A 25,243-nucleotide genomic window follows, 5' to 3' on the forward strand; every position below is an offset into this window, starting at 1 on the left:
TCCCCCTTCTGATAACCAGGTGGCGAATCGCATCTCTGCATGTCTGGCAGACATATCAGCGTGGATGACGGATCACCACCTCAAGCTGAACCTCAGCAAGACGGAGCTGCTCTTCCTCCCGGGGAAGGACTGCCCTTTCCATGATCTCGCCATCACGGTGGACAACTCCATTGTGTCCTCCTCCCAGAGTGCTAAGAGCCTCAGCGTGACCCTGGACAACACCCTGTCATTCTCCGCTAACATCAAGGCAGTGACCCGATCCTGTAGGTTCATGCTATACAACATTCGCAGAGTACGACCCTGCCTTACACAGGAAGCGGCGCAGGTCCTAATCCAGGCACTTGTCATCTCCCGTCTGGATTACTGCAACTCCCTGTTGGCGGGTCTCCCTGCCTGTGCCATTAAACCCCTACAACTCATCCAGAACGCCGCAGCCCGTCTGGTGTTCAACCTTCCCAAGTTCTCTCACGTCACCCCGCTCCTCCGCACACTCCACTGGCTTCCAGTTGAAGCTCGCATCTGCTACAAGACCATGGTGCTTGCCTACGGAGCTGTGAGGGGAACGGCACCTCCGTACCTTCAGGCTCTGATCAGGCCCTATACCCAAACAAGGGCACTGCGTTCATCCACCTCGGGCCTGCTGGCCCCCCTACCTCTGCGGAAGCACAGTTCCCGCTCAGCCCAGTCAAAACTGTTCGCTGCTCTGGCACCCCAATGGTGGAACAAGCTCCCTCACGACGCCAGGACAGCGGAGTCAATCACCACCTTCCGTAGACACCTGAAACCCCACCTCTTTAAGGAATACCTGGGATAGGATATAGTAATCCTTCTAACCCCCCCCCCCCCCCCCCAAAAAAAAAAATATATATAGATGTACTATTGTAAAGTGGTTGTTCCACTGGATATCTTAAGGTGAATTCACCAATTTGTAAGTCGCTCTGGATAAGAGCGTCTGCTAAATGACGTAAATGTAAATGTAACAAGAAGAAACAACAACTTCAGGTGAGATATCTGCATTATTATCAGGATTACAAGAAGAAACAACTTCAGGTGAAATATCTGCATTATTATCAGTATTTCACATTTCTCAAATTCATATTTTTGTGACATTACTTCTATTATTAAATGATATCTGCCTTTTATAGACTCTGGAAGAACCTTAAAATGGCTTTAAAAAGAGAAAGCAGAGATCAGAAGAGAGCGATTTACTATTGGTGGTGGACCACCAAAACAAGACTGATGAATTGAGTGACTTCCTGTCTGGAATAATAGAGCAGCAGCAACCTCTGGATGGTATACCAGACGATGACCAACCTCTGGATGGTATACCAGACGATGACCAACCTCTGGATGGTATACCAGACGATGACCAACCTCTGGATGGTATACCAGACGATGACCATTTGGACAGTTCAGATGAAGAACTGAGCACAAATGGTATATATACCAAAGACAGTAAATTGGTTACTGCCTTTGGTAAATATATTCCACTGTCTGTGTCAATCTTTATTCTTCTTCATTCTAAGGACCATATGAGTTTATTTGTGCTTCTAACCGTGTTCTTTTTCCAGAGGAAAGGAATGTGAACAGGTTGGAAGAGCCAGTACACAGTGAGGGTGGAATGTGAACAGGTTGGAAGAGCCAGTACACAGTGAGGGTGTAATGTGAACAGGTTGGAAGAGCCAGTACACAGTGAGTGTGTTCCCTCCACATCTGCTATAACATCCCTGAGAGAAGATGCTGCCACCACCTTTCAGCAGAGAACAAAGAAGATGACCATGCATGAAACGTTAACCAGAGAATTTCATGAGCATAAAATGAAATATCTGAAGGAAGAACATGAAATGAGAATTCTACAGGTTGAATTGGATATGAAGTTGGAAGAGCGAGGTATGATCCAAGACAATTGTGATTACCAGCCATGGTGAACAATATGATATGTCAAAAATGAATGTTTTGTCATTTGGATATTCATGAGAGCGAGTATTTTAATCACCACAAACTACATTTTAAACCAGCCTTGGTTTAGTAACTCATTTCATTTTGCTGCACACCATTTGAATTTTGTACCGAACAAACATTATCAAAGCAAAAATAAGCCATAATGAACACATTCCATATTTAAATGAATCTCATCTAGTTGAAATGCTGCAATGTGAAGCAACTCCGTGTGCAAGTCCTCGTTGGTCATTGCCTGCCTCATTCATGGACACATCTGCCTCAGCCACGGACACATCTGCCTCAGCCACGGACACATCTGCCTCAGCCACGGACACATCTGCCTCAGCCACGGACACATCTGCCTCAGCCACGGACACGTCTGCCTCAGCCCGGCACGCGCCCGCCACGGACACGTCTGCCTCAGCCACGGACACGCTGCCTCGCCCGGCCGCGCCTCAGCCACGGACACGTCTGCCTCAGCCACGGACACGTCTGCCTCAGCCACGGACACGTCTGCCTCAGCCACGGACACGTCTGCCTCAGCCACATCTGCCTCAGCCACGGACACATCTGCCTCAGTCATGGACACGTCTGCCTCAGCCACGGACACATCTACCTCAGTCATGGACACGTCTGCCTCAGCCACGGACACGTCTGCCTCAGCCACGTCTGCCTCAGCCACATCTGCCTCAGCCACGGCTACGTCAGCCTCAGCCACATCTGCCTCAGCCACGGCTACATCTGCCTCAGCCATGAGCACATCTGCCTCAGCCACGGACACATCTACCTCAGTCATGGACACATCTGCCTCAGCCATGGGTACATCTGTTTCTCACCCTAATATCCTCTGACCATATTACTATGTAGTAACTATTAGTAGACCATATTAATATGTAGTAACTATTAGTAGACCATATTACTCACCCTAATATCCACTGTCACCAAGTAGTTGTCCACTATGTTGTCCTTTCTGAAACTGAGAACAATGAAGAGTGGAGGGAAATCCTTCAATCCTGAGTTGCACCTTTCCAACGGGCAACAATGTTTGAGAACTATAAATTAGGAGTGCATCCACCCTGAACATAGATGGAAAACCAGTTGTTATGGTTCCGGTACTCCTCAGCATCAGGAGTTGATGGTAAACCAGTTGTTATGGTTCCGGTACTCCTCAGCATCAGGAGTTGATGGTAAACCAGTTGTTATGGTTACGGTACTCCTCAGCATCAGGAGTTGATGGAAAACCAGTTGTTATGGTTCCGGTACTCCTCAGCATCAGGAGTTGATGGTAAACCAGTTGTTATGGTTACGGTACTCCTCAGCATCAGGAGTTGATGGACACTAGATGGGAACATGACATCCATCTAACCAGCCAATCACTCCTGGGAAGTGCCCATATTCAGAGAATTGCACTTTATAGTTGGCTTGGCCAGCAGCATCAGGAAACTTGATGTAAAGACTCCTCAGTTCACAAATGGCCCTGCAGACTGAACTATTCTATACACAGTTGCTTCACTGGCACCACACAAATCACCAGTTTCACAATGAAAGATTCCATATGCCAAAAACCTCAAAGTGATCAGAACTTGGGAGAATTGGGTGAAGGCCTTCCTCTTTGAGACAGAGAGGAAAGTCTAGGCTCAAGCAAAGATATTATCTCCAATGCATTTTCTTTGTACATACGAAAGCGGTCTAAAAATAATTTAATGCATTACTCCCATCCACAAGTACTGGTCTGGTTGGCCTCTGTAGTGCATGTTGGTCTTCATTTAGATATTCCAAATAGTCCAGGCTTCCTCACAAACAGCACTAAGCAGAAGTTAAACCTGGCTCTTTTGAAAAATGTATTTAAGCTTCAATTTAGTCCTAGAGTAGCTCTAATCCTCCCTCTTGCAATCGGCTTTGTTTAGTCCAGAACAGGCTAAATCTACCACTATTTTAAGATAAGTCTGTGCTAGTTGCTTTGAGTTAAGACAGCTCAAACAAGCATTTTAGTCTGGGACTAAGCTTAAGCCTTGTTTGTAAAACCGGCCCTGAGTGTTTTATATAATATTACTAAATGTGTTTCTTTCCATGTTGCAGGGGCAGTCAAGAAATGGAACAGCAAGGCCACAGAACAGGACATAAGCAGAGCTGTGGGAGACCACCTCAAGCCCCTGGTAGAGCCGGGGGTGGTGTTTACCACTCCACCACCCCTTCAGCAGGCATGAAAAGTGATAGTTTTTCATACTAAGATTGACCAAGAAATGTGTTGCTTTTGCACATATTTGTTCATTGGTTTTGCAAGAGTCTTGTTTGGTCAGTCATTGGGTTCATTTGTTTTACAATATGTTCAAATCAAATCAAGCTTTATTTATACAGCACTTTTCAGACATGGATGCAACGCAATGGCTTCACAGGAAAAAAACAGAAATATTTAGTACACAACATACATAAGAGGATAAAAAACAAGACTAACAACTGAAAGACTAATGAACATTGATTAAAATATTAACAATTGGATGCAACATCCAACCCAAAATATAAGCTTGTTTTACACCATTGTTTGTTGTTACGTTCCCCAGCAAGAAAACATAAATGGAAAAACCAAAGCCTGTAACACCTTCCCCCTTAATAAGGCTAGGCGTCCCGCTAGCGGGACACCAGTCGACAACATCCGGTGAAATTGGATGGTGCGCAATTCAAATCTATAATCATAATATTAAACATTTATGAACATACAAGTATCTTGTATCGTTTAAAATCTTAAATTATTGTTAATCTAACTGCATTGTCCGATTTACAATAGGCTTTACAGCGAAACCATGCGATTGTTTGAGGACGGCGCCCCACAACATATTTGTCAACCAGCACAGGCTTCATAAAAATCACAAATAGCGATTAAATAAATCACTTACTTTTGAAAATCTTCCTGTTTGTAATCCCAAGGGTCCCAGCTACAACATGAATGGTCATTTTGTTAGATAAAATCCTTATATCCCAAAAAGTCAGTTCAGTTGGCGCCATCGATTTCAGTAATCCACTCGTTGAACGTGCAGACAAAGGAGTCCAAAAAGCTACCGCTAAACTTTGTTCAAACAAGTCAAACTACGTCTCTATTTAATCCTCAGGTATCCTAAAATGTAAATAAACTATAATATTTCATACGGAAAGAAGTATGTTCAATAGAAAAGTAAAATTAGCAAGCAAGCATCCTCTTCATCGCGCGCCAACAGACTGATATTGTACCGGGACTCTTTGTACAAAAACTTCAAATTCTTGCTCGTTTTTGAAGACACAAGCCTGAAACAATGAACAAAAACTGTTGACATCTAGTGGAAGCCATAGGGATTACATAGAACCCATAGCTTTCCATTATAAGAGCCTAGGAGCTCCAAAACAATTCTGGTTGGTTTTTCTTTGGATTTTCACCTGCCATATCAATTGTGTTATAGTCTCATACATTATTTTGTGCCCAAAGTAAACTGCCTGTAGCTCAGGCCCTGAAGCCAGGATATGCATATAATTGGTACCATTGGAAAGAAAACACTTTGAAGTTTGTAGAAATGTTAAAATAATGTAGGAGAATATAACACAATAGATATGGTAGGAGAAAATCCAAAGAAAAACCAACCGGAATTATTATTTTTTTCCCAGAGAGACCATCCTCTTAGAATTGCAAGAGAAGGGTCATATTGAAAATTAGCTCCCTGCATGCAATTCCTATGGCTTCCACAGGGTGTCAGCAGTCTATGTTCGAGGTATCAGGCTTGTAACTTCAAAAACAAATAAGAAATATCAGTTTAAGTAGAAGGACAGTCTTGGAAATGTGTGTTTGCGCGCGCCATAAAGACATTACGCACCTGCTAAAATTGATTCCTTTCTCTGCATGTTGAACGAGTGGATTACTCAAATCGATGGCGCCAACTAAACAGACTTTTTGGGATATAAAGAAGTATTTCATCTAACAAAACGACACTACATGTTATAGCTGGGACCCTTTGGATGACAAATCAAAGGAAGATTTTCAAAAAGTGAATATTTAATCGTTAATTGTGAATGCATGAAACCTGTGCCGGTGGAAAAATATTTTGATGTAGGGCACCATCCTCAAACAATCGCATGGCATGTTTTCGCTGTAATAGCTACTGTAAATCAGTGCAGTTAGATTAACAAGAAGCTAAGCTTTCTGCCGATATAAGACACTTGTATAAGACACACAAATTATTAAAATCCATAATATTTCTGATTATTTATTCCAACAGGAAGTTGTCCCGCTAGCGGAACCGTTATTACCATGACTACGGGGACTCCTATCCCTAAAAGTGATTATAGACTCAATTCATTATACTGCGTCCATGTGTATAGGCTGCAAGTACGTTGAAATTAAATAGATTTCTTTTCAACTTTCACCTACAACTTATATTGTATGTCGGGCATAGTCTTATTTTCAACACCATTTTGCTAGGTGGGATAGCCCCAATGTCACAGTTTAAAGTTGTCCAAATCAATAGTCCAAATGCAGAAAAAGTTTGTGATAAATTGAAAAACTAAACATAAAATGTGCTATATACACAAACATCTGCCACAATAATCATACTAAGTATTTTTTTACACAAGCACCAAAAACGCTAAAACTAACAGCTCAAAAACCACACGGAATCTGCAAATAATGTGTACATCACTGGTTAGAGGACAACTTGTAGAAAAGTTAGCTACATTTTGAAGTGTTGCATTTTGATTCAAGTGGGTCACCAACGTGGTAAGTGTAACACAGCTCTTTTTGTGTTAGTCACTTTTTGTTAAATCACATAAATAGTACTCTTTCAATTCAGAGCCTGGATTTTTCCAGAGACTAATATCCATATCATGCTGAAATCAATAGAACAGGGCAAACATTTATGGTTATACATTGATATCATTAAAATACTCCTACTACAATGTTAAAAAATTCTACAGTGTGACATTATTTCATTGATATCATGAAACAACTCCTTCATGTATGTATTTTCTGATGTTTGATCAGAGATCTTTTATCAGAGTATCTCTTGTCACATTGATCACAGCTATGAGGTTTCTCTCCTGTGTGTGTTCTCTGGTGTACAATAAGACTGCTAGATGAAGTAAAACTCTTCCCACATTGATCACAGCTGTAAGATTTCTCTCCTGTGTGTTTTCTCTGGTGTGATAACAGGCTGCATAAGTGAGTAAAACGCTTCCCACATTGATTACAGCTATAAGATTTCTCTCCTGTGTGTGTTCTCTTGTGTGATAACAGGGTGCTTGACTGAGTAAAACTCATCCCACATTGATTACAGCTATAAGATTTCTCTCTGGTGTGATAACAGGTTGCTTGACTGAGTAAATCTCTTCCCACATTGATTACAGCTGTACGATTTCTCTCCTGTATGTGTTCTCTGGTGTATAATCAGATAGCTAGATATAGTAAAACTCTTCCCACATTGATCACAGCTGTAAGATTTCTCTCCAGTGTGAATTCTCATGTGTACTTTCAGTGATTTTAATCTTAAGTAACTCTTCCCACAATCAAAACAGTGGTGAGATTTCTCTCCTGTGTGTACTCGCTGGTGTATTTTAAGTTCTGATGAAGATTTGCAACGTTTCCCACAGTCAGAGCAGCAAATAGATTTCTTCCCTGTGGGTCTCCGCTGGTGTTTCTTGAGGTGTTCTGATGTGGAGAGACTCTTCTCTGCCTTGTCAGCATCATGAGGCTCCCCAGAGGACCCACGATAGTCACATCTCTCTCCTGCGTTAACAACAAGTCAGACAGATGGTTAAAGGCCCACCCCAGCAGAAATCCACTGTAAAAGGTGATGCCAACAGCGTAGCCATGATGCTGTACAACAATTGACGTCTGTAATGAATGTTAAAATTATTTGACAATTGTCTTAAGACAGTCAAGTGAGCAACAATAGTCTTATACAGTGAGGGGAAAAAGTATTTGATCCCCTGCTGATTTTGTACGTTTGCCCACTGACAAAGAAATGATTAGTCTATCATTTTAATGGTAGGTTTATTTGAACAGTGAGAGACAGAATAACAAGAAAGAAATCCAGAAAAAAGCATGTCAAAAATGTTATAAATTGAATTTAGAGGTCGGCTGATTATGATTTTTCAATGCCGATACCGATTATTGGGGGACCCCCCCCCAAAAAGCCCATGCCCATTAATCGGCCGATTTTATACCATTTATTTATTTGTAATAATGACAATTACAACAATACTGAATGAACACTTATTTTAAACTTAATATAATACATCAATAAAATCAATTTAGCCTCAAATAAATAATGAAACATGTTCAATTTGGTTTAAATAATGCAAATCAAAGTGTTGGAGAAGAAATTAAAAGTGCAATATGTGCCATGTAAAAAAGCTAACGTTTAAGTTCCTTGCTCAGAACATGAGAACATATGAAAGCTGGTGGTTCCTTTTAACATGAGTCTTCAATATTCCCAGGTAAGAAGTTTTAGGTTGTAGTTATTATAGGAATTACAGGACTATTTCTCTCTATACGATTTGTATTTCATATACCTATGACTATTGGATGTTCTTATAGGCACTTTAGTATTGCCAGTGTAACAGTATAGCTTCCGTCCCTCTCCTCGCTCCTACCTGGGCTCGAACCAGGAACACATCGACAACAGCCACCCTCGAAGCAGCGTTACCCATGCAGAGCAAGGGGAACAACCACTCCAAGTCTCAGAGCGAGTGACGTTTGAAACGCTATTAGCGCACACCCGGCTAACTAGCTAGCCATTTAACATCGGTTACACCAGCCTCATCTTGGGAGTTGATAGGCTTGAAATCATAAGCAGTGCAATGCATTGCGAAGGGCTGCTGGTAAAACGCACTAAAGTGCTGTTTTGAATGAATGCTTACGAGCCTGCTGCTGCCTACCATCGCTCAGTCAGACTGCTCTATCAAATCATAGACTTAATTATAACATAATAACACACAGAAATACGAGCCTTAGGTCATTAATATGGTCGAATCCGGAAACTATCATCTCGAAAACAAAACGTTTTTCCTGTCAGTGAAATACGGAACCGTTCCGTATTTTATCTAATGGGTGGCATCCCTAAGTCTAAATATTCCTGTTACATTGCACAACCTTCAATGTCATAATTACGTAAAATTCTGGCAAATTAGTTCGCAACGAGCCAGGCGGCCCAAACTGTTGCATATACCCTGACTCTGCGTGCAATGAATGCAAAATGACACAATTTCACCTAGTTAATATTGCCTGCTAACCTGGATTTCTTTTAGCTAAATATGCAGGTTTAAAAAATATACTTCTGTGTATTGCTTTTAAGAAAGGCATTGATGTTTATGGTTAGGTACAGTCGTGCAACGATTGTGCTTTTTTCGCAAAACTAGTAATATCAACCATGTGTAGTTAACTAGTGATTATGATTGATTGATTGTTTTTATAAGATAAGTTTAATGCTAGCTAGCAACTTACCTTGGTTTCTTACTGCATTTGTGTAACAGGCAGGCTCCTCGTGGAGTGCCAGATAGGTTTTGACCAGATAGACACCTGCAGACACCTAGTATAGTGCCTCCCATGTACTCTCCTAAGATTGGACTTTTCTATATCACGTATCACATGACAGTGTATAAACTTTGATTTAATCATGTACAAAACTGCGGTAGAAAAGTTAAGTATTCAGACCCTTCACATTTTCCACATTTTGTTACGCTACAGCTTTATTCTAAAGTGTAATATTTTTCCCCGTCATCAATCTACACACAATACCACATAATGACAAAGTGAAAACTGTTTTTTAGAGATTTTTGCAAATGTATTTACTTAGGTATTCAGAACTTTTGCTATGAGACCCGAAATTGAGCTCAGATGCATCCTGATTCCATTGATCATCCTTGAGATGTTTCTACAACTTGATTGGAGTCCACTTGTGGTAAATGCAATTGATTGGACATGACTTGAAAGGCACACATCTGTCTATGTAAGGTCCCACAGTTGACAGTGCATGTCAGAGCAAAAACCAAGCCATGAGGTCAAAGGAATTGTCCGTAGAGCTCTGAGACAGGATTGTGTCGAGGCACAGATCTGGGGAAGGGTTCCAAAAAATGTCTGCAGCATTGAAGGTCCCCCGAGAACAAAGAGGCCTCAATCATTCTTAAATGGAAGAAGTTTGGAACCACCAAGACTCTTCCTAGAGCTGGCCGCCTGGCCAAACTGAGAAATCGGGGGAGAAGGCCTTGGTCAGGGAGGTGAACAAGAACCCGATGTTCATTCTGACAGAGCTCCAGATTTCCTCTGTGAAGATGGGAGAAACTTCCAGAAGGACAACCATCTCTGCAGCACTCCACCAATCAGGCCTTAATGTAGCAATGATTAAATTGTCAACATTTATTTCAATGGACAATTAAGTGAACTGTTCTGTGAAAGATGTCAGCTAGAGATGACATGCAGGGATTTGTAGTCTTGCATGTCATCTACTTTGACGCTAACTAGCATTTTAGAATCCGAGAGTAAAGAGAGACAAATATAGGCAGCAGCTACTCTTTCTGGGGTTTATTATGGATCCCCATTAGTTATTCACTAGGCAGCAGCTACTCTTCCTGGGGGTTTATTATGGATCCCCATTAGTTCCTGCCAAGGCAGCAGCTACTCTTCCTGGGGTCCAGCTAAAATAAAGGCAGTTATACCATTTTAAAAACATTGCAATAAATTCACAACACACTGTGTGTCCTCAGTCACCTTGTCCTAGAGAGATTTACATGGTTATCAAAACGTCACACCACTGTGAGCCTAAACAAAACACAGCCCTATGGGAAAAATGAATGGTGGAAGAACGATGTGAACCATTTCCCTGTTTGACCTGTAGTTGTTATGGATATGACGACTCTACAGAGCCCCACAGTGGACGTGTCAATATATGTTACATTGGTGAAGTACACTTTATTTAACCTCAATGTCATCTTGTTTTTACATGGCATTGTAGATTTTAGCAGTATATAGTATGTATTTTGGATGTTTTCAGTGTATTTTCAATGCTTTCAGACAATGGATTAATCTCATTAAAAAAATAGTGCACTAACATTACACAAAGTGAACTCAAGTCTGACAGTCCAAACAAAATCACAAATTCTCAGTCAAAAACACAAGTCAGAACACAGCCTCTCTATTCTCTCGTGTGATTTCAGGTCCTCTGACTGGGTAAATGTATTTTCACAATGAGAGCAGTGGTGTGTCTTCTCCTCCTGTGTATTAGTATGTTGGAAAGGCTTTTCTTCTGTGTGTTTTCTCTCATGCTTTTTCAGGACCCATAACCACCTAAAACTCTTTCCACAGTGGGAGCAGTGGTGTTGGTTAGGCGTCTCTGGGTCTGTTTCCTCTGAGGAACTCTTCCCGCTGTCAAAGTCTGGTCTCTCTCCTGCCAAAGACAAACAGATAATTTAATTAAACAGGGAGACCTGAATGAAACCTGCATTAAATAAAATTGTCTTCCTATGAAGTTTAATCCAGACTAGATCCCTCAAATATCTGAGGTCAGTCTTCACAACATTACATCAATAAACTTGGTGACGGTGAGATTTAAAAACAAATGATGTACAGTGAGGGAAAAAAGTATTTGATCCCCTGCTGATTTTGTACGTTTGCCCACTGACAAAGAAATGATCAGTCGATAATTTTAATGGTAGGTTTATTTGAACAGTGAGAGACAGAATAACAACAAAAACTCTTAAAGGGAGTGCTCCTAATCTCAGCTTGTTACCTGTATAAAAGACACCTGGGAGCCAGAAATCTTTCTGATTGAGAGGGGGTCAAATACTTATTTCCCTCATTAAAATGCAAATCATTTTATAACATTTTTGACAAGCGTTTTTCTGGATTTTTTTGTTGTTATTCTGTCTCTCACTGTTCAAATAAACCTACCATTAAAATTATAGACTGATCATTTCTTTGTAACTGGACAAACGTACAAAATCAGCAGGGGATCAAATACTTTTTTCCCTCACTGTAGAGCTCCAAATCTAATCTCTCAGGGAATGTCATGTCATAATATTAGATAATGTCATGTTTATAGGCTGAGCAGAGCTCTATAATAATAAATCATGTCATGTTTATAGGCTGAGCTTTATTATCTGTCTATAGCTTGACAACATTCAGCTGTTTTCTTGAAATGTATTATCTAACACTTACAATTTCTTTCCTTTTTGGTTACTAAGCAGTTAAATCAACATTTAGCAAATACGTTAAACTAGCACCATTAGCAAACCTGTTAGCTATATTTCAGAGGTTAAAAGTTAAATTAAATGTGTCACACAGTCGAATTTTACAATAAACAGAATGTCCCACAAAATGTGTACATATTACTTTTTTGAAAACTCTCATAACTTAACTAAAACCTAACTTAACTAAAAACCTAATTTAACTTACATGAATTGCAATGAAAATCCGTGGTCAGCTAGCTAGAAGGATGTATGTAGTCGAAGTTATTATTATTATTTCTTGTTGACTATTTTAATTGAAATCATTCACGGTAAGGTAGTTATGTTGGATAAATAAAACACATAAGAAGCCTTATGTATCTTACATTAAAGGGCCAATGCAGCCGTTTTTAATCTCAACATGAAATCCTTTCTGGGTAACGATGAAGTACTTTCCTGGTTTTGTTTTCAAAGATGTCCACTGTCTGGGTGTTCACTTCCCCCCACGGGTTTCTATAGCAACACACATCACGTATCATTTATATCTTGTTTGTCAATTCTGAGTGATATTAAAGTTGTTAATTTGATAATCCATTGTTAAGGTTTTGTTGGTGACACGCTCTTTGGTGGTAAACACATCTTACAGTGTAGTTATCAATTCCTACATTGAATAATAACATATTCAAGCATAAACATTCAGTAGAATGCTGCTTTAAAAACACACATCAGTTCAATAATAGTTTGTACTCCTGTTTTTAAGACAGTACTTACTAGTTTTAATCAGATCGCCTGTCTCCTCCTCCTGTTCTTCCTTCTCCTCCTTCAATGTGACAGTTATCTCCCCCTCCTCCTCCACTCCAAAAACGGCATCCTCCTCTTTCACTTCCTCTTCTTTTACTGTAAAATCTTCCTTCTTTCACTCTGAACGCGTCTTCCTCTTCTTTCACTGTAACGTCTTTCTCTTCTTCTTTCACAGTAACAGCCTCACCCTCTACTTCTTTTTTACTGTGACATCCTCCTCATCTTTCACGAAAACGTTCAGACCCAGAGCTTCTTTCTCAGTCCAGCAGACCTCATCTTCTTTATCAGGAGGAGAGTAGCTTAGTGAACTCATGGTCGGAGATGTTAGCTAGCTAGCCTAGCGCTAGGCAAATTTAAGACATCTGCCTGACTAACAACGTAAATATGAAAATAAATGGGGCAGCTAGCTATAAAACAGAAGTATGTTTCAAACACATAGGCAAGTATGCACTGAAACAGTCTAAAAAGCTTGAACGTTTAGGCTATATCGCCTAGCAAGCTACTGAAGTGACTGACTCGCTGTTGTTGTCGAAGTGTCCCGTCCACTAGATTATACGTCACACTGGCAGCATCCTCATCAGCTGACTGGAGTGTGTAACGCAATATAAGGAAATGTTTATTTTATTTCCTGACAAAAAAGGGTATTTTTAAAATGTATTTCATTAAATAATAATATTATATTGATACGTCCAAAGGAAAGCATGTGTTGATTGATTAGTGAAGATTTGTAATGAATGAGAATTTAAACTTTACATCTAACACTGCATTTAAGGCAATGTCATTAATTCCGTCAAACAAACGCTCTGCTGCCAAGTTTAACAGTGATCTACGTTCTATGAAAGCTGCTGGGAGCAAACTGCAGAGTAGCTCAAGGACAACAAAGATAACTGTTCATCCTCAGGCCCTGGTATATCAACAGACTGCATACAAAGAGGCACTGAACACTGCACACAAGTTATACTTTACCAATCTCATTGCAAATGGTGACGGGAACACCAGAATTACATTTTCTGTAGTAAAGAAATTAGTTCAACCACTCGATAACTCCTCCTTTACCCACTCCATTGAATAAAGTACCATTTTCATTGCATTTTTTCAAATCCCCAAATCTGAAATAAAGAGCATTTACTTCACTGTACAATCTACCCCTTGATTCAGACCTCTGTCTCTGCTTCACACTGAGCCTCCCAGCTGCAGTTTCGCCACATTCTCATTGACAACCCCAAAATCTGTCTCTGAAATGGTCCATAATATGAGGTCAACTACCTGCGCCTTGGACCCTTTTCCCACAGGACTCATACAATCATAAATCCCTTTCTTAATTCAGGCACTGTGCCTAATTCCCTTAAAACTGACTCCATTTACATTTACGTCATTTAGCAGACGCTCTTATCCAGAGCGACTTACAAATTGGTACATTCACCTTATGATATCCAGTGGAACAACCACTTTACAATAGTACATCGATATCTTTTTGGGGTGGGGGGGGGGGGGGGTTAGAAGGATTACTTAATCCTATCCCAGGTATTCCTTAAAGAGGTGGGGTTTCAGGTGTCTCCGGAAGGTGGTGATTGACTCCGCTGTCCTGGCGTCGTGAGGGAGCTTGTTCCACCATTGGGGTGCCAGAGCAGCGAACAGTTTTGACTGGGCTGAGCGGGAACTGTGCTTCCGCAGAGGTAGGGAGGCGAGCAGGACAGAGGTGGATGAACGCAGTGCCCTTCTTTGGGTGTAGGGACTGATCAGAGCCTGAAGGTACGGAGGTGCCGTTCCCCTCAGAGCTCCGTAGGCAAGCACCATGGTCTTGTAGCAGATGCGAGCTTCAACTGGAAGCCAGTGGAGTGTGCGGAGGAGCGAGGTGACGTGAGAGAACTTGGGAAGGTTGAACACCAGACGGGCTGCGGTGTTCTGGATGAGTTGTAGGGGTTTAATGGCACAGGCAGGGAGCCCCGCCAACAGCGAGTTGCAGTAATCCAGACGGGAGATGACAAGTGCCTGGATTAGGACCTGTGCCGCTTCCTGTGTGAGGCAGGGTCGTACTCTGCGAATGTTGTAGAGCATGAACCTACAGGATCGGGTCACCGCCTTGATGTTAGCGGAGAATGACAGGGTGTTGTCCAGGGTCACGCCAAGGCTCTAAGCACACTGGGAGGAGGACACAATGGAGTTGTCAACCGTGATGGCGAGATCATGGAACGGGCAGTCCTTCCCCGAGAGAAAGAGCAGCTCCGTCTTGCCGAGGTTCAGCTTGAGGTGGTGATCCGTCATCCACACTGATATGTCTGCCAGACATGCAGAGATGCGATTCGCCACCTGGTTATCAGAAGGGGGAAAGGAGAAGATTAATTGTGTGTCGTCTACATAGCAATGATAGGAGAGACCATGTGAGGATATGACAGAGCCAAGTGACTTGGTGTATAGCGAGAATAGGAGAGGGCCTAGAACTGAGCCCTGGGGAACACCAGTGGTGAGAGCACGTGGTGCAGAGATGGATTCTCGCCATGCCACCTGGTAGGAGCGACCTGTCAGGTAGGACGCTATCCAAGAGTGAGCCGCGCCGGAGATGCCCACCTTGGAGAGGGTGGAGAGGAGGATCTGATGGTTCACAGTATCAAAGGCAGCAGATAGGTCTAGAAGGATGAGAGCAGAGGAGAGAGAGTTAGCTTTAGCAGTGCGGAGAGCCTCCGTGACACAGAGAAGAGCAGTCTCAGTTGAATGACCAGTCTTGAAACCTGACTGATATGGATCAAGAAGGTCATTCTGAGAGAGATAGCAAGAGAGCTGGCCAAGGACGGCACGCTCAAGAGTTTTGGAGAGGAAAGAAAGAAGGAATACTGGTCTGTAGTTGTTGACATCGGAGGGATCAAGTGTAGGTTTTTTGAGAAGGGGTGCAACTCTCGCTCTCTTGAAGACGGAAGGGACGTAGCCAGCGGTCAAGGATGAGTTGATGAGCGAGGTGAGGTAAGGGAGAATGTCTCCGGAAATGGTCTGGAGAAGAGAGGAGGGGATAGGGTCAAGCGGGCAGGTTGTTGGGCGGCCGGCCGTCACAAGTCGCAAGATTTCATCTGGAGAGAAAGAGGTCAAAGCATAGGGTAGGGCAATGTGAGCAGGACCAGCGGTGTCGTTTGACTTAACAAACGAGGATCGGATGTCGTCAACCTTCTTTTCAAAATGGTTGACAAAGTCGTCCGCAGAGAGGGGGGGGAGGATTCAGGAGGGAGGAGAAGGTGGCAAAGAGCTTCCTAGGGTTAGAGGCAGATGCTTGGAATTTAGAGTGGTAGAAAGTGGCTTTAGCAGCAGAAACAGAGGAAGAAAATGCCTGCCTTGTGAGTAGGGGGGGACGGTGAGAGGGTGAGGCCAAAAGAGGAGAGGAGTGGAAAGAAGGAGGCAGAGAGAAATGAATCAAAGGTAGACGTAGGGAGGTTAAAGTCACCCAGAACTGTGAGGGGTGAGCCATCCTCAGGAAAGGAACTTATCAAGGCGTCAAGCTCATTGATGAACTCTCCAAGGGAACCTGGAAGGCGATACATTTTGATAAGGATGTTAATTCAGCGTCTGATCCCGTTAGCGGGATCAAAATCCAGCGAAAAATCATATCGCCAATTAGCATTAAAAAAAAATCATAATTAAAAAAAGAATAATAATAATATTTTTTTATTTTTTTTTATAGATACACCTCTCCTGAATCGACCCACGTCGTCCGATTTCAAAAAGGTTTTACAGGAAAAGCAAATCATTAGATTATATTAGATGAGTCCATCGTAAAAAGCAGCTTCATAGCCATTTTCCGACCAACCACTTGCATCACATATAATCAAAAAACAGCTAAATGCAGCACTAACCTTTTACAAACTTCATCAGATGGCACCCCTAGGACATCATGTTATACAATGCATGCATTCTTTTGTTCAATAAAGGTCATATTTATATATAAAAACAGCATTTTACATCTCTGTCTGAGGTTGACTACATAATTTCCCCTCAAAAGCGTCCCGGTAAACAATGCTACATTTCCCTAAATTACTATCCTATAACGATTTTTTAAATGTATATTGTCAATCTAACATTTATAGATGAATATCTCTTGAGAACACCCGTCATACCAGATTTTAAATTAACTTTACTGGGTAATCACACTTTGCGATAAAAGGAGATGCGATACTCAGAAAATTAGCTAATATACAGAGCTCGGCGCCATCTTGGAAAGAATCGCATGTCACATCTCATCTTGTATAATATTGTCAATAATCGCCTACCTTTAGTTGTCTTCATCAGAAAGCATCCCAGGTCCACAACAGATGTATTTTCGGTCAAAAAGTCCATACTTCACGTTCCATTAGCCTGATGTTGGTAGCGCGTCCTATGGCTCTCTCCAAGCGCAGGTCTGAAGTTCAGAATAAATGCAATGCTCGCGCATGTAGGTTCGTTCAAACATGTCAAACGTTGTATAAAATAAATCTTCAGGGCCTCTAACACCAAGAGAGCCAATAAGATTCGAGGGGGATGATGTCATGGCCTTTAAAACCGTATCCAAAGGTGGGGGCAGACATGGCCGCCGGCGTCATAATGGTGATGGCCCATCCCCTGTGACCAATTTCAAACTCGTGTCATTCACTGAGTTTTGACTCTATAAGGCTCAAACCACTGTGAAAGGACTGGCGACATCTAGTGGAAGCAATAGGAAGTGCTCACTGAACCATGGTTAACGGTGTGATTAATAAGGAAAGATGAGAAGTCGAGTCCACAATTCAGAATTCCACTTCCTGTTTCAATCGGTCTCGGGGTTTTGACTGCCATTTGAGTTCTGTTATACTCACAGACACCATTCAAACAGTTTTAGAAACTTTAGAGTGTTTTCTATCCATATATAATAAGTATATGCATGCCCTATCTTCTGAGTTTGATTAGTAGGCCGTTGAAAATGGGAAGGATTTTTTTTCAAAATGCGCTGTGGCGCCCCCTATCCTACGGTATCCTCAAGAGGTTTTTAAGCTTGAATGGGCTAGTGATTGTGACAGCATGGAATTCAAAGGAGGAGATAGACAGATGGGTCAGGGGAGAAAGAGAGAATGTCCACTTGGGAGAGATGAGGATTCCAGTCCCACCACCCCGCTGACCAGATGCTCTCGGGGTATGCGAGAACACGTGGTCAGACGAGGAGAGAGCAGTAGGAGGAGCAGTGTTTTCTGTGGTAATCCATGTTTCCGTCAGCGACAAGAAGTCGAGGGACTGGAGGGTAGCATAGGCTGAGATGAACTCTGCATTGTTGGCCGCAGACCGGCAGTTCCAGAGGCTGCTGGACACCTGGAACTCCACGTGGGTCGTGCACGCTGGGACCACCAGCTTAGAGTGGCAGCGGCCATGTGGTGTGAAGCCTTTGTGTGGCCTGTGCAGAGAGGAGAGAACAGGGATAGACAGACACATAGTTGACAAGCTACAGGAGAGGCTACGCTAATGCAAAGGAGATTGGAAAGAAAATTAACTAAACTGGGGAAGCGAGAGAGCAGGGCCTCCCTCACTAACCATTTGCTGAAACACTCAAATATAACTATTCCAACGTCCACTTAGAAATTATAATTGATGTAAACTACAGTGGTTCAATGTTTCCAGGAATAGGCTCAAACTTAGTTTATTCAGCTAGATAACTTGACACAGTATTCTTCCGTGAAACCCACCCAGTGCACCGTGTCTTATGACGCCGTAGCTAACTAGCATGCTAGCATCCAATAACACACGGTTAGCACCAATACTTGGTTACAACAAACTACCAATGGATCATTCGTGTCCGTGTCTAGTTCCTTTCACAACGCAGAAGTAATTAAAAGTTGGCTAGCTAACACAAAGTCAGTCTTGCTAGCTACACAAGTGGACTACACAACTCGAAAGCTTACGTTGCAAAAATCTTATTGACTAAAAACGATACAGTACTGCTAGCTGGTAGAGTTGGCTAGCTAGCAGTGGCTGCGTTTACCTTTATCTTTGATACAAAGACAACTATGTAGCTAGCTAACGTTACACTAATCAAATCGTTCCGTTGTAATGTATTTAGTTTCTACAGTACCGCTAGTTGGTAAAGTTGGCTAGCTAGCAGTGGCTGTGGTGTTGTGATGTTGATGCCATTTGGAAAACGGCACGAACGAATACAGCTGGCTAGCTGGCTAGCTAACCTTGTTAGTTTCTCAAAGTTAGTTTCTCAAAGCTACACCTACACCTTTAGCTACACCTTTATCCTTGATGCAAAGACAACTATGTAGCTAACTAGCTAACATTACACTAATCAAATCGTTCCGTTGTAATGTAAGGAATGTAAGGAAATGTAATATAACCCGCGGAGCGAAGAACAGCACGACTACTCACACCAGCATCCGGACTCCATCAAACCAACCTTGAGAAAATGTGCATGAACCCTCCCAGTCTGACTAGATACTACAGAACTACCTCTCTACCAACAATCTACATGAACCCTTCCAGTCTGACTGTATACAACTACAGAACTACCTCTCTACCAACAATCTGCATGAACCCTTCTAGTCTGGCTAGATACTACAGAACTACCTCTCTACCAACAATCTGCATGAACCCTTCTAGTCTGGCTAGATACTACAGAACTACCTCTCTACCAACAATCTGCATGAACCCTTCTAGTCTGACTGTATACAACTACAGAACTACCTCTCTATCAACAATCTGCATGAACCCTTCTAGTCTGGCTAGATACAACTACAGAACTACCTCTCTACCAACAATCTGCATGAACCCTTCTAGTCTGACTGTATACAACTACAGAACTACCTCTCTATCAACAATCTGCATGAACCCTTCTAGTCTGGCTAGATACAACTACAGAACTACCTCTCTACCAACAATCTGCATGAACCCTTCTAGTCTGACTAGATACTACAGAACTACCTCTCTACCAACAATCTGCATGAACCCTTCTAGTCTGACTAGATACTACAGAACTACCAACAATCTACATGAACCCTTCTAGTCTGGCTAGATACTACAGAAGTACCTCTCTACCAACAATCTGCATGAACCCTTCCAGTCTGGCTGTATACAGCTACAGAACTACCTCCCAACTACAGGCGGCTGGTTGAACCTTAATTGGGGAGCCACCATGCTTCTACATCTGCATTGCTGTTTGGGGTTTTAGGCTGAGTTTCTGTATATCACTTTGTGACATCGGGTGATGGAAAAAGGGCTTTATAAAAATACATTTGATAACAAGGTGTGGAGACCATCATAGTATAGTAATGGAGCTAGTACAATAACAAGGTGTGGAGACCATCATAGTATAGTAGTGGTACTAGTAGTGGAGCCAGTACAATAACAAGGTGTGGAGACCATCATAGTATAGTTGTGGTACTGGTAGTGGAGCTAGTACAATAACAAGGTGTGGAGACCATCATAGTATAGTAGTGGAGCTAGTACAATAACAAGGTGTGGAGACCATCATAGTATAGTAGTGGAGCTAGTACAATAACAAGGTGTGGAGACCATCATAGTATAGTAGTGGAGCTAGTACAATAACAAGGTGTGGAGACCATCATAGTATAGTAGTGGAGCTAGTACAATAACAAGGTGTGGAGACCATCATAGTAAAGTAGTGGTACTAGACTGATAACATAATAGACTGGAGTCCTGTCCAGGGGAAGAACTTGTACATCAAGCTGCCTCATTACAGAAACAGGAGATAGGCTCATGTTACTATACTGTGGTACTGTATAGACTAGAGCCCTGTCCAGGGGAAGTACTGTACATCAAGCTGCCTCACACTACAGAAACAGCTCCTGCTACTATGAGCCGTTCTGGCTCAGACAAGCCAAGGCTACTTACTTCCTTATATAATCATTTACATTTAGCAATATCCAAATCATATTATGAACAACAGAGGGTTTATACTTGTAAACAATCAATCAAAGCTAATAAAGAAAAACAAAATACACATGTTAAAATATTTAATTGATTTTAGACATGATCAAGATGAAAAAAACAACAAAAACCGGCCTGTTGTTTTGGTCAGATTTTCATGTCTGATTTCATTTAAACAATATGATTTAATGTGACAAACTAAAACACGAATTCTCAGTCAAAAACACAAGTCAGAACACAGTCTCTCTATTCTCTCATGTGCCTTCAGGTCCTCTGACTGGGAAAATGTCTTTCCACAATGAGAGCAGTGGTATGTCTTCTCCTCCTGTGTATGTATTATTTCATGCTTATTCAGATGCCTTAACCGGTTAAATCTCTTTCCACACTGGGAGCAGTGGTAGGTCTTATCCCCTCCTGTGTGTGTCCTGTCATGCCTAGTCAGGCCCCCTAACTTGGTAAAACTCTTTCCACACAGGGAGCATTGGTAGAGCTTTTCTTGTGTGTGTCCCCTCTCATGCTTTTTCACACTTGTTAACCACCTAAAACTCTTTTCACACTGGGAACAGTGGAAGGGCTTTTCTCCTGTATGTATTCTCTCATGTGCTTTCAGGTGTAGTAATCGGGTAAAACTATTTCCACAGTAGGAGCATTGGTGTCGTCTTGCTGGTTTGGGAGTCTCTGTGTCTGGTTCCTCTGAAGGACTCTTTCTGCTGTCAGAGTGAAAGTCTGGTCTCTCTCCTGCCAAAGACAGAGTCATTTGTTTAATACTAAAGAGAGACCTGAATGAAACCTGCATTAAATAAAACTGTTTTTCTATGAGGTTTAATCTAGACTAGATCCCTCAATAACCTGAGGTCAGTTTTCACAACATTACATCATTAATAATAAACTTGGTGACGGTGAGATTTAAAAACAAATGATGTAGAGCTCCATATCTAATCTCTCAGGGAATCGCATGATGTCATAATGGATAATGTCACGTTTATAAGCTGAGCAGAGCTCTATAATAATAGATAATGTCATGTTTATAGGCTGAACAGAGCTCTACAATAATAAATAATGCCATGTTATAGGCTGAGCAGAGCTCTATAGTAATAGATAATGTCATGTTTATAGGCTGAGCAGAGCTCTATAATAATAGATAATGTCATGTTTTAGGCTGAACAGAGCTCTATAATAATATATCATGTTTATAGGCTGAACAGAGCTCTATAATAATAGATAATGTAATGTTTATAGGCTGAACAGAGATCTATAATAATAGATAATGTTTATAGGCTGAGCAGAGCTCTATAATAATAGATAATGTCATGTTTATAGGCTGAGCAGAGCTCTATAATAATAGATAATGTCATGTTTATAGGCTGAGCAGAGCTCTATAATAATAGATCATGTTTATAGGCTGAGCAGAGCTCTATAATAATAGATAATGTCATGTTTATAGGCTGAGCAGAGGTCTATAATAATATATATTACTATTTCAGTCAATGTTATAGGCTGCATTTGATCCAATGTTAATAACATTTTGTTGGTGGCCCACTTAATCTCTAAAGTAATAATTACCATCTTTTCTAAATGATAATTCTTTAGTTTAGCCAAGCCTTTCCTTGAAATGGCTATTTTGACCATGTTTTTTGTCAACTAACAAATGTTTGCTAATATGTTCAGTCTCCCCAAAACACTTGTCCTTTTGCTAATATGTTCAGTCTTCCCAAAACGCTTGTCCTTTTGCTAATATGTTCAGTCTCCCCAAAACACTTGTCCTTTTGCTAATATGTTCAGTCTCCCCAAAACGCTTGTCCTTTTGCTAACATGTTCAGTCTCCCCAAAACACTTGTCCTTTTGCTAATATGTTCAGTCTCCCCAAATTGCTTGTCCTTTTGCTAATATGTTCAGTCTCCCCAAAATACTTGTCCTTTTTCTAATATGTTCAGTCTCCCCAAAACACTTGTCCTTTTGCTAATATGTTCAGTCTGCCCAAAACACTTGTCCTTTTTCTAATAGGTTCAGTCTCCCCAAAACGCTTGTCCTTTTGCTAATATGTTCAGTCTCCCCAAAACACTTGTCCTTTTTCTAATATGTTCAGTCTCCCCAAAACACTTGTCCTTTTTCTAATATGTTCAGTCTCCCCAAAACACTTGTCCTTTTGCTAATATGTTCAGTCTCCCCATAACACGTGTCCATTTCATTTCAATAATGCTTCTTATTTTATGTATTGCTCCAACATTGTTTAGAAATCTGCTTTTATAGGGTATACACACCCCACGCAAGGTCTACAATAGACACAAGTCAAAAGTTTCATTTATAACTTGTTTGCCATTCTGTGAGACAATTAAGTTGTGATTTTGTGGTGGGAGGGACTCTGATGCTATACACATGTTACAGTTAAGCAATAAGACCAGAGGAAGTGTGGTATATGGCCAATATAGCATGGTTAAAGACTGTCCTTATGCACAACACAACTTAGAGTGCCTGGATACAGCCCTTAGCCGTGGTATATTGGCCATCTATCACTGAGGTGTCTTATTGCTATTATAAACTGGTTACCAACGTAATCAGAACAGTGAAAATACATGTCATACCCATGGTATACGGCCTGATATACCACGGCTGTCAGCCAATCAGCTTTAACATTATATTATAACATGAATTCCTATAGTACAGAACAACATTTTCAAGTATAGAATTTCAGTAGCATGCTGCTTTAAAACAACACATTCGTTCAAAAACTTTGGACAGTTAAAGCCCGTTTTTAAGACAGTACTTACTGGTGGTGGTAATTAGATCTCCTGACTCCTTTGTCAATATGACCGTTCTCTCTCCCTCTTTCTCCTTCTTCACTCCAAAAACTGCATCCTCCTCTTTCTCTTCCTCCTCTTCTTTTACTGTAACATCCTCCTCTTCTTTTACTGTAACATCCTCCTCCTCTTTCACTCTGAACGCGTCCTCTTCTTTCACTGAAACGTATTTCTCTTCTTCTTTCACTGTAACATCCTCACCCTCTACTTCTTTTTTTACTGTGACATCCTCCTCTTCCTTCTCATCTTTCACGACAATGTTCAGCCACAGACCCTCTTTCTCCGTCCAGCAGACCTCCTCTTCTTTAGCAGGGGGGGAATACATCAGTGAGCTCATGGTCGGGGATGTTAGCTAGCTAGCTAGCTAGCTAGTTAGCATGAGCGACTAGTATAGTGCTAGGCTAACATATCAAGCCAGCTAGTTTACTAACAATGTACCTATAACATTTAAATGGGGTCAATTAACTAGATGTCAGAAGTATATTTAAAACACAGAGGCAAATATGCACAGAAACAGTCTAAATGTTTTGGCTGTTGGCTACCAAGGTGGCTGACTCGTTGTTGTTGATGTTGAAGTGTCCCGTCCACTAGATAATACGTCACGCTCGCAGCATCGCCTGAAAGACGCACATCGCCGTCTGCTGACTGGAGTGGGTAACGCAGTTAAGATACGTTTTTTTATTTTTCATTTGAAGACAAATTTATTTTTCATTCCTTTCATTCAATAACAAAATTATATTGAGACGTTCAAAAAGAGCAGTGCATATTTTGAGTGAGAATTTAAAACATACTGTACTTCACATCTGTATTTAAGGCAGTTTCATATTCATTCATTTAAAGAAACCCACTGGTCACACACGGTTGAATTATCTGTCAAACTAGGAACTCTGCAGCCTAGTTTAACAGTGATCTAAGTTCTATGAACGCTGCTGGGAGCAAACTGGAGAATAGCTTGAGGAAAACAAACCTAACTGCATGCCCAGGCCCTGGTATATCAACAGACTGCATACAAACCTAACTGCATCCCCAGGCCCTGGTATATCAACAGACTGCATACAAACCTAACTACATCCCCAGTCCCTGGTATATCACCAGACTGCATACAAACCTAACTACATCCCCAGTCCCTGGTATATCACCAGACTGCATACAAACCTAACTACATCCCCAGTCCCTGGTATATCATCAGACTGCATACAAACTTAATTGCAAGCCAGCAGCATACCACCCTGCATCCCACTGCTGGCTTGCTTCTGAAGCTAAGCAGGGTTAGTCCTGGTCAGTCCCTGGATGGGAGACCAGATGCTGCTGGAAGTGGTGTTGGAGGGCCAGTAGGAGGCACTCTTTCCTGTCTTTTGGATGGGACGTTAAACGGTTGTCCTGACTCTCTGAGGTCATTAAAGATCCCATTGCACTTATCATAAGAGTCGGGGTATCAAACGTAACATCCCTACCGAAAAGTTGACAAAACAAAAAGCAGGTTGATTTTCTCATTCGTTTTGTGCCCACGGAAGAAGGCACCAGAGTCTACCGTGCTAATGGGTTCCCTCTAGATAACACAATCACACAGTACATGGAAAGCATGAGGTGAAGCTAACATTAACACGTTTGAGCAAGATACAAGCTAGCATACAAACTCTGTAGCACAGAGT

The 25,243-nt window shown here is 41.6% G+C and overlaps 2 protein-coding genes and 1 long non-coding RNA gene across 4 annotated transcripts; 1 reads left to right on the top strand and 2 right to left on the bottom strand.

Annotated features, from left to right (window-relative positions):
• The first annotated feature begins 1,817 nt into the window (after positions 1–1,817).
• On the top strand, positions 1,818–5,810 carry LOC123730790 (uncharacterized). The gene is made up of 3 exons (XM_082969381.1): positions 1,818–1,924; positions 2,162–2,760; positions 4,021–5,810. Exons 1-3 carry the CDS (start codon positions 1,818–1,820, stop codon positions 4,146–4,148), a joined length of 834 nt encoding a protein of 277 aa, XP_082825507.1. The 3' UTR covers positions 4,149–5,810.
• Positions 5,811–10,847: 5,037 nt separating this feature from the next.
• Positions 10,848–14,364, bottom strand: LOC106593715 (uncharacterized). 2 transcript variants are annotated; one of them, XR_006762233.2, is made up of 3 exons: positions 12,892–13,514; positions 12,507–12,633; positions 10,848–11,342 (listed from the first exon to the last, which is right to left on the bottom strand). It is a non-coding gene; the product is annotated as an uncharacterized LOC106593715 (long non-coding RNA). The 2 variants fall into 2 exon arrangements; XR_014381849.1 differs by lacking the exon at positions 12,507–12,633 and having other exon boundaries at positions 12,892–14,364.
• A 6,500-nt stretch (positions 14,365–20,864) lies between these two features.
• On the bottom strand, positions 20,865–24,325 carry LOC106590815 (uncharacterized). The gene is made up of 2 exons (XM_014181974.3): positions 23,562–24,325; positions 20,865–21,531 (listed from the first exon to the last, which is right to left on the bottom strand). Exons 1-2 carry the CDS (start codon positions 23,926–23,928, stop codon positions 21,011–21,013), a joined length of 888 nt encoding a protein of 295 aa, XP_014037449.3. The 5' UTR covers positions 23,929–24,325; the 3' UTR covers positions 20,865–21,010.
• Between the last annotated feature and the right edge of the window lie 918 nt (positions 24,326–25,243).

The sequence above is a fragment of the Salmo salar genome, chromosome 02, assembly GCF_965601325.2.
Source record: "Salmo salar chromosome 02, fSalSal1, whole genome shotgun sequence".
NCBI classification, from domain to species: domain Eukaryota; kingdom Metazoa; phylum Chordata; class Actinopteri; order Salmoniformes; family Salmonidae; genus Salmo; species Salmo salar.